The 10425-nt window shown below is 32.6% G+C and overlaps 1 protein-coding gene across 1 annotated transcript; it reads right to left on the bottom strand.

The window, feature by feature from the left end:
* Window positions 1–2158: 2158 nt before the first annotated feature.
* LOC131008512 (probable WRKY transcription factor 40) lies at window positions 2159–3830 on the bottom strand. Its single transcript, XM_057935383.1, has 5 exons — window positions 3387–3830; window positions 3251–3301; window positions 2905–3156; window positions 2722–2838; window positions 2159–2649 (listed from the first exon to the last, which is right to left on the bottom strand). The coding sequence occupies exons 1-5, from the start codon at window positions 3459–3461 to the stop codon at window positions 2344–2346; spliced, it is 801 nt and encodes a 266-aa protein (XP_057791366.1). The 5' UTR covers window positions 3462–3830; the 3' UTR covers window positions 2159–2343.
* Window positions 3831–10425: the final 6595 nt, after the last annotated feature.

Genomic DNA, 10425 nt, shown 5'->3' on the forward strand with positions numbered 1-10425 from the left:
AAAATATCTAATATACATGTTAAATAAAATATCATGAAAGAACCCTTAATTTAATATATGCTATGTAAAAAATGAATTTAAAATGAGCAACTTATAGTAAATGAAAGTTTTAACATATTAAACTATTTATATTATTTTTCTAGAAACAAGAATCTATATTTTAAAATTCAGTAATTTTCTATAGTTTTTCTAATTCTAATATTTTAATTTTTTAAAATTATGTATTCCTATTTATTTTATAGTATTTAAAGTTATTAATAGGACATATGTAATTTATCATAAAATGGTATCATAATATATATATATATATATATATATATTATAAAGAAAAGTGTGTGGAAATAAATTTAATTGGAAGGATAAAATTTAAATTTAAAAAAAAATAAGGAGTTAAAAAATAAAAATCAAATTCAATATATTATTTAAAGTAATATATTATTTGAATGAAGTAACTTTTTATTTTTTTTTTATTTTCCTTATATATCTATATATAAACAAATGTTATATTTTTGCATAAATTACATGATTATATTAAAATATTAGATCACTTTGCAAATAATAAATTTGATAATAAAATTATTTTTTTTAGGTTATACTAATAATTACTCTCTACGCCCACAAAACAGTCTATTTTTACCATTTAAGGATGCCCAAAAAAAATTAGTCTCATTATAGTTTTGGAAAATTTGCATCACATGATGGATCTTTTTCTTCACTCACAATATAATTAATTAATATTATTTATATTAATTTTTAAGTATGCTCATTTATTCATTTACAATACACTAACCATTTTTATTAAAATCTGTATCATCTCTTTCTAGGACTATTTTTTGTGGACGAAGAAAATATAAAATACATACACAATTTATACGAGTTTGAGATTACAATCACCGCGCATAGCGCGGGAGATACACTAGTTTTGTAGAAAAACAGAGGCGCTAAGAGAAAGATTATTAAGAAATAATCCTTCATTTATGGGCAGCACAACTGGCACGTTAAACTCTGTCTCTGTAATCTGACCAACTTGTACAAAAAAAGCAATGGCCAATTGCGTTCTAATGTCGCATCACATCTTGCAACCATTGCAATTCCCATCATCATAACAATTCCTACTACGTAAATGCTGCTGCTTTTACTTGCACCCATCATCATACATAAAATTTATATATTGTGATTTTGGAAGTGGAATGAGGATGAGAGGGCTATTTATTCTTTCATCTTCATAGTCTATAATTGTGATTTTGTGTTCGGCATGGCTAGTGTCTAATATCCATACTATGTCCGACTGCCAATGTGGAGGACTTATTTTGTGTTCATTAAGAAGCGTTTACTTTTAGAGTGCAATTGGTTTGATAGATAAGATTAATAGAATTTAATGATCATTAAATAATTAATCAATTTTTGAATAATAAATAATCATTTAATAATAATTAATCAATTTTTACTTAATTACACTTGTACACTTGCGGCGTGTATTAAAAAATAAGCCAACAAAGAGAGTATTAATTATTTTTAAATAAATGATTTATGGATTCAACAAAATTAAATAGAAATGCTATTTTTTATAATAAATATAATCACGGAACTCTTAAGAATTCAAGTTATATATATATATATATATATATATATATATATATATATTTTATTTATTCATGTAAGTCTTATGATCATTTTTTTTTTCAATGAGTGAAAGATCTGGAGAAGAGGATTTCGAGGAGTTGGGCCGACTGTCGTCTACTCATTCATACAAATTATCATCTCATTAGTTGCTTCAGACATCAAGATTGCATAGAATGAATGTACTAGAGTTGGACTGATCTATGTTTGTCTAGCTATATATAATATAATACATTTTCTGTGGCTGATTCCCTTAATCCTCTGTAACCTTTTTCCCACACCTCAAAATTAGTTCTTGTTGCCTAGTAGAATCCATGTAAGTTTTTGTACAAATCATTAAATATTAATATTTGCTTCTTTTCTTGTAGATCATGTGATGATAAGAGAACAATTATTTATTATTGTGTGCAAGAAATCACAAATCTTTGCCACTCACATGCAGTTTTTATTATGATTAGGACTGATACCCCTCTCATAGCTCTATACTCTTAATTACATTGTGATTCAGACTGTTAAGCTTGAGTAACTGAGAGCATGATGAATTCAAAAGCACACACCCATTTGTAATGTCTCGATTTCGAAAAACTGTGTTGCTGTAAATATGAATTGGCATTTACAATAAATCTTGTCTTTCCAACTCTTTGAAGCTCCATCAATTTTGATGGCGGATACCATTTTTGTCTTGTCTTGTTCAGTTGGGCAATAAAAAATGTGGAGGTGCCGTCACCATTTGTTTTGTTGAAGAAACTTCCCTGATATGGCAGCTGCCAAAGCTGCTTTGAAAGTGGGATCTTTTGTTAAGGTTGAAGCCATCTGTTCCACTAAGCAGTGCTGCACTTGAGCTTTCCCTCTCAAATCATCTGAAGTTGGGGTTGAGTTGGTGAGATCAAGGGTGATTCTTGGTGCCAATGGGCTGAGAGACGGGGAGCTCCGGTTGGGCGGCGCCTCCACTTTCGAAGGGTGAGGGTGGTTGTGCTCTCCTTCGTACGTTGCAATTACTATGGATTGATCTTCCACACTTCTTTGGACCTGATCACAAATATATATGAGTATTTTTATCTGAATCAATAGCTAGGATATGATATGATATGATTTACATACCTTCTTCTTCACCGGACAGGTAGGAGCGAAAGAGCACTTGAAATAAGCTCTTGGAGAAGGGTTGTCTCTAGTCACCTTCTGCCCATACTTCCTCCATTGATAACCATCCTTCACTATCTGCACAATTTAATATTAGTAATTTTTGTAAGACCAAATTTTATTAATTAATTAAAAGTGACTTACAAGGCTTGTGTCGGAGGCTTGTGTTCGGACATGAGAGTGCGAAATAATGTTGGGTTTGATGAGGGTTTTGTTGGAGGAATCTTCGTCGCTAGAGCTGCTCTCCACGTTGTCGTTGCTCTTCCTTTTCTTGCTTCTGTACTCCGCTAATTGGCTCCTTAGCCCACTGTAATTCTCACACATCATACTTAACATTTCTGTCAGCTTCTTGTTTTCTGCACTCATCCTATTTATCTCCTCCACCAACGCCCCTCTCTGCCAAACATTATAAAATACTAACATTAATTCACAAGAGAGGAAAAGAAAAACCCATCAACTTTGGTAGAAATTGTAGGGATGGCTTGCTGACCTCTTCATTTCTACCAAACGCCATGAATAATTGACTCTCGCCTTCTTGTTTCTGAATCCAGTACAAAAAGCTTGAGTTTAATTCGGACCTCAAATCCATGCACATAACAATAATATACTTACTACGTAATACTTACTGGCGGCGGTGGCGGCAACGGAGGCGGCTTGGCGTTGAGATTCAATGAAGTATCTAGTAGGCTACTGAATTCCATCGCTTCTTCTTGCAAACTGGATAATACAAGTTTCAACAAATTCCGGTCAAGAATATGATCTATCTTTTATGTGATAAGTTTTTCTGCTTCTTATACACAGTTGCAGCAGCAGTATCCAATAATGGATGCAACCTTATATGGAGAGAGAGAGAGAGAGAGAGAGAGAGAGAGAGAGATGAACAAGTTGTGGGAAGGTGGGGTGGAAAATGGCTGGAATATATAATAGTAATAGAATTAGAGAGAGTGGTAAATTGGAATTATGTAAGTCGAGGCATTTATTTATATAAACAGATTGACGGGTGTGGGCAAGAAAAGTAGATCACGTTGGTTGAACATAGTCTTGATTTCAACTTACATATTAAATGCCACATTCAAAAACTCTTTGATTTTTATATATATGTTCCACTTTTTTCTATTTCAATGTCTCAATATATAGCATATACCAATATCTATTTTGCTTTAATTAATATATCTATTGAGTTATGCGTTTAGTAGTTAGTACTTTGATGCACATCAATTTGTAAAATGGAATAAAAAAAATTAGATCAAGATTAAGGAACCTAAGCTTAATGCTATGCTATATTATTGTTTGAGGTTGACTATATACTATGAGGACCTTCGTATATTGCAGACAGATGTGACATTGTCATTTTTCTCAGTATTTGATAAATATAAACATAATATTAATATATTTATATTACATTATTGCTCTTAAATAAATTATATAATGAAAATAAAGGCTACCTAAAATTTGTAAAATAAGCGTTTCAAAAAAAAATTGTAAATAAGACTATTTAATTTTATATGTATATATTAAATATTGTGCGATCCAAAGAAAGAAAAAAAAACTTTTTTAAGAAAATTGATAGGGAAAAGGTTTGTATATCCCATAAGGTATATTTAGAAAATTTCAGCCTCTCCCATCATATGTTTAATGTTTTGGACCAATTAAATCCTTTTATAATTTCTAATTTCCGACAATTTGCCCGCTCGACTAATCGGGCACGATTTTTCATTTTTTTTTTTTTTCTAATTCGTTTCTCTCTCCATCCTATCTATGAAAATAGATCATAATTTGCTATTTTTGTTCGTTCGCAAAAATATATTCTAACTATTTTTTGTCATTCATGGATCCACTAGTTTTTAATTTATGGAGCCCTTTCTCTCATTAACTCTCTCTATTTAAAAAAAAATAAAAATTGTAGGGTCTTTTCTCCACTTAAAAAATAAATAACTAATTTTTCTTAAAATTAATAACGCCCTCTTTTACGACCTATTTTCGTAGATGGAATGAATATATTTTAGCGGCTTGAGCGGGCAAATTGTCGAAAATTTAAATCTAAAAGGACTCATTCAAAATATATGATGAGGGGAGCAACAATTTTCAAAATATATCTTTAAAGATGCGTTAACTTTGATTGTAAAAATTTCATTGGAAAATAATGAATAAGAAAATATTATTTTTCTCCTTTTTTATTATATGTTTATTAAAAATGAAAAGATGAGAAAATATTGGAAAATATTTTCACCCCACTACCCAAAGATAATATTGTAGGCAATTAAATTTATAGCCTATTAAATCCTGCCATGTGGAAATTACAAATTAAATATGAAATTATATACTTTATTTTATATTTTAGAATTAAATTAAATATTATTCCAAGATTAAATAAATATATAATTAATATTTGATTATGTGGATTTATTGACCAGTCAAAAATTGACATGTGGAAAATCTACATATAAAATATTCAATATTTTATGTAGATAAATATGAATCTTGAGGAGCCAATCAAATCGCGCCACCTCAGCCCTAAAAGTCCAATATGAGGGCCTTAAGCCCATCAGCCCACTCCATTCTTCACCTATAAATATGGGTCATTTGTGGAGTCAAAAAGGGACAGAAATCATTTGAGAGCTCAAGCATTGAATGAGTAATTCTCTACAACGAAGTCATCTCCAACAATCAAGGCGTTCTACAAAGAAGATCAAAGAGTTCTTCATCAAATTCATCCAAGTCAACGTTTGATTCAAAAATAAGGTGGAAGCCCTCTGGATTGACGTCATCAAATCAAATTTAAGCCAACATTCAAGTTTAAGGAGATCAAGAAATTATATTTCCCTCCAAGGATTTGAATAAGTTCGAAGAGAAGAATCAGAGGATTAAAGTAGAGAATTGCAACCCGCAACAAATTCATTTCAATCCACATATTTTGGATTTGTACAAATATTATCCAACATTGAAAAAAAAATGAGTGAAAATGAGCTGTCTGAGAAATATTCCACCATGCTCGGAGAAAATTTTATATGATACATATAAAAATGGTAGAAAATGATGAAAATATATATTTTATCTTTTTTTCATCAAAGTATATATATAAAAGAATAAAAGTTCAGGAAGAAAAGATGGTGAAGACTTTTAAAACGTGGGGTGGTTTATATTTAATTTTTTGAAATAGGAATTGCTATAGAAAAAGTCAAAGTCACGCCCACCAATGGAAGAAGAATAGACGAATTTAGGTTTGATTCTGAAATTGACCAATCCATTTGGTCTTTATTTTATTTTATATTAGTACAGATTACTGTTATTTTATCATCTGAAGTTGGCGCATTTTCCACGTTAGAATCTTATTTTGAATGCATACTTATCCGTCGCATACCACTCCCATTTCTATAATTGAATCTATTTTTATTTTCTTTGAATCTATTAGTATTAAATAACCGTAATGGTTTCTTACATAGATTTGAGATAGCTATGCATTTTTTATAGTGTGACGTTGATTTTATTATTCGAGTAGAGTAAGAATTCAGTTCTTTGAATTTATTTATAGCTTACGACTTATGATAGTATGCAAGTAAACAAGCATAAGTAAATTAAATAAATATGAGTTCCAAACCGTACTACTCATAAACTCGTTGAAAAATAATTTATTTGATTTTCAAAGGCATATTCTTTGAAATTTAGTTACTCCCTCCGTCCCATTAATCAAGTCTCCTTGCTTTTGGGCACGGAAATTTAGAAGAGCTAAAGTAGATGTAAAAATAGTAGGGATCACATAATTAGTGTATTAGTTAATGTTATTTTATTTCATAATTAGATGCAAAACACACACACAGATCTCTCTTCTCGCCCTTCTCTCTCTTCTCGCCCAAATCTCCTATCTCTTCTCGCCCTTCTCTCTTGCAAAACACACACACACAGATCTCTGGCAGAGCGTACCACCATGGGAGAGCAGAGCGCACCACCATGGGAGGAGAGCAGAGTCGAGAAGGGCTCGAGCTTTTCGATTCGAAATATTCCGACGAAGAGAAAGTAGAGGAAATTGAAGGAGAACCGATGATTGGCTATGCCGGTTGGTGGGAGTCGTGGTCGCAGAAGCCCTCCGGCGACTGGAAGTGGATGAGTCGCGGCGAAGAAGAGCCGCGAGTGGACGCCTGAACGGTGGGGTGCGAACTGCGAAGGGGTGGGTGGCCTGACCGCCTGAGTCGCGCCGCGTGAACGGCGGCGCCGGACGGAGAATTAAACGAGAGAGGAGCTCCGCCCGAGTTCCAAGAGAGGGCGGCGATTTGAGAGAGCGACGCGGCTGTGCTACAGAGAGAGAGGGCGGCGATTTGAGAGTGAAGAGAGGAGAGAGAGAGAGTGACAAAGAGAGAGATAATAGAGAGAGAAGAGAAAGAGAATTGTTAATTAAGTAACTAATTTTTGCCAAAAAGGGAAATGAAACTTGAATATTGGGACGGTCCAAAAAAGAATAGGAGACTTGAATATTGGGACGGAGGGAGTATAATAAATTAGTTATTTAATGTTCTACTTATTTCAATCACCTCTCGTCTTTATATTTTTGCAACCAAAGTTCTATGTTACTATGTATTTCATGTGTAGTTGATTGTAACAATGTTTAGAAAGCACGTGATTTTGTATATCATGTGAGAAATGATCATCTATATATCAATTTATTAAATAGTCTACTCGCGGAAAATGCAGCGCTACTTCAAAATCCAACTAACTACTTAATCAATAAAAATAATTATTTTTATAAAGTGAATGAATCAATTCGGCCCCGAATCAGAAGCGCGCAGAGAAGTGTGCCTCATATTTAATTTCATATACAAAGGGAAAGGAATTTCAAATAAAACTAAGATCATGGTTGTTACTCCGTACATTAATTGAATTTATTGTAATTTCAGGTACAAAGGATCTAAAGTTGAGACACAAGAAAATTTAGTTACTTTTGAAATAATATTCAATTTGATTAGTTGGGGAAAAAGCTAAGTTGGAAGAATTCATGAGAGTCATAATCACATGTCTAAATCAAGAATACAATTGGGTGGAATTACATTAATTTCAAGCACAACTATTTGAACTTTAACCTTTATTGGATATATTCAAGAATGGTACTTACACGTGCTTCTTCTTCTAGTCCCACAAAATTTCCGACAAAATAATAACCAAGTCTAAATTATTCTACGTGTTTCACATGAATACACTTATAAATTCAATTGATTACTCACTCATAGGTGAGATTATCAGCCTTCACTTGGTCCGTTTTTCGGCATATACAAACACTCATCTACAAATTACACACTTCTGAAATTCATATGTGAGTAGTTGAGAAAATAAAATAAATCATAAATAAATTAATAAAGTGTATACCCAAGATTTCTATTTAAGTACTCCCTCCGTCTTAATTCAATAGATTACATTTTCTTATTTGAACGTCTCATTTTAATAGGTCATTTCCTAAAATGAAAATTCAATACATAACAAATAACCTCGTATAACTCATCATGTACATCATATGTCATTGTGGCTTATATATAATTATCTATCTTTTTATTTTAATTAAAAAAAATATCTTTATTTTTTTCTCTTACTTTTTTGACAAATATATCATTAAAAAGAGTTACTCTCTCATATTTTATTAAACTATTCGTTTCTTAGCTAAGTCTCTCTCTTACAAAACTAGTTTATACTATAGCTTGGTTGTATACGTCGTGTAGATTGTATTTTTATTAATTTGATTATTTAGTCTAGTTTATACTAATTGTAATTTAATTAATTTATTTATTATAATACTATATATTAGTTTTATGATACGTTACCTTGTATAGTTGTATCTCAAATTTAACAAAAAAAAAGGATTTCAAGCAGAAGAAGCTTCTAGTCTTGAAAAATGATGTCTAATTAAAGACCAAGTTTCATTGCTTTTCCCTCTCCAAATATTTCAGAAAAAAAGGAACAAAATGATAAATAATTCCATTTTTTATAAAAGAAAATCTTGAAAAAGAAAAGATATATATCGTCTTGTTTGTCAATGTGAACGAAATCTAAAAAAGGATCTTCATTTTGGTTGGTCTTCTATTAGTCCTTGTCCGTACTTAATTAATTAAGAGTCTTAAGACCAGGATAAGTACGATGTATGATTCATTAATTACTTGTATGCTTAATTTACTTGCATTTATCTATATAATCCACTTCATATATATATATATATGGAAGGGCTAAAATAAGAATTATTTTCAGCCCTTAGATCATCAAGATCTACGATTGATTCATCATCCTGTTGGATGAATTTATGGTTCTGAGTTCGAATCCAAAAGGTAGTAAAAATTTATTTTTCGCAATTCATACCTTTAAACAACAACTTCATATGTGTTCTACATTAAATTCATACATTTAAATATTGGAAAATGTTATATACGTTCATAAGGTCATTATTGCCGTATTACTCACTTTCCCGGAATTTACTCACTTTCCATTGCTTTCTGTTTTGAAATTACTTTTTCATAAGTTCATCTAATTATACCTATGTGTTCGGTACGTTAATCGTGCATGTTCATCATGGTAGATTGTTAATGTTCATCGTAAGAAAATGCGTTCATTAAACTTGTTATACTGTTCAACTAACATAATAGATTAATTCAATAAAATTTCATTATACGTTCGAAACATACCTGTTATAACGAAACTGTGATTACGTGAAAGGAAAAACGTATCCAACATATCTCCATGGTGAGGAGCAATATATGCAGAGTAGGGAGAGAGTACAAATCAGAGGAACCACTCTCATCAGAGGAGCCGTATGGGTCAGAAGAACCATTTATACCAGAAGGATTTCATCCATCAGAGGAATGACTCTAGCCAGATGAGTCATCCGCACCAGAGAAGTCATTCTTGACAGAGGAGCCCTCTCCTCCAGAGAAATCATCCGCGCCAGAAAAGTCAAACTCCATCAGGGAAGTCATTACCGCCAGAGGAGACGCCCTTGCCAGAGAAGACGTGTTTACCAGGGAAGTTCTTCATGCCAGAGATGTCAATATCACCAGAGAAGACGCCTTCGCCAGAAAAGACACTTTCATCAGAGGAGCCAATAAGCGCGCGGGAAGGTCTCCCGCGTATTATCGAAATTACCAACGTACCCTTCCACCACGCAGGACGCATGCACCAAAGATGTTTTTACTATTTTACCCCTCCGCTTGTAAATCTATAAATAGGGCCCGAGCTCGTGTATTATTTTTTACGCTATCTCATATTTTCAAATACAACAGTCAGTTTTTCTCTTGGGCTCCAGTTTTCCGATTGCTTTACTTCACTCTTTCCGATCATCTCTAGGTATAGCTTTTACTTTTCATATTATAGTTTAGGTGTTGGTTCCGTAAACACCAACTGGCGCCGTCTGTGGGAAAGCTACTGAATTAAGACGTGAGGTTACGGTCGCCGGCGTACGCAGATCTGTAAATCCAATCGGATTTGTGGGCGTCGGCACCGATGGGTCCGATAATCGGGACAACTAGTTGTTTTTGATTGTTTAAATTGTGTTTTCCGGGTCAATATGTCATTAATTTTCTTTAATCTGCGCTGATTTATGTTTTGAGTGCATGAGGAAAGGTGGCGACGGGTATGAAACATGAATCGGGGGAAATTTACGTTTATTTACCGTTGATCCGGACTAGTTGTCCGTAA

Source organism: Salvia miltiorrhiza, chromosome 2 (assembly GCF_028751815.1).
Source record: "Salvia miltiorrhiza cultivar Shanhuang (shh) chromosome 2, IMPLAD_Smil_shh, whole genome shotgun sequence".
NCBI classification, from domain to species: Eukaryota; Viridiplantae; Streptophyta; class Magnoliopsida; order Lamiales; family Lamiaceae; genus Salvia; species Salvia miltiorrhiza.

Coding starts and splice junctions, on each gene's coding strand:
- LOC131008512 (XM_057935383.1), bottom strand. CDS start 3,461: ATGGAATTCAGTAGCCTACTAGATACTTCATTGAATCTCAACGCCAAG. Junction 3,302..3,386: donor CGTTGCCGCCACCGCCGCCA/GTAAGTATTACG, acceptor TACTGGATTCAG/AAACAAGAAGGCGAGAGTCA. Junction 2,839..2,904: donor AAGCCTCCGACACAAGCCTT/GTAAGTCACTTT, acceptor TAAATTGTGCAG/ATAGTGAAGGATGGTTATCA.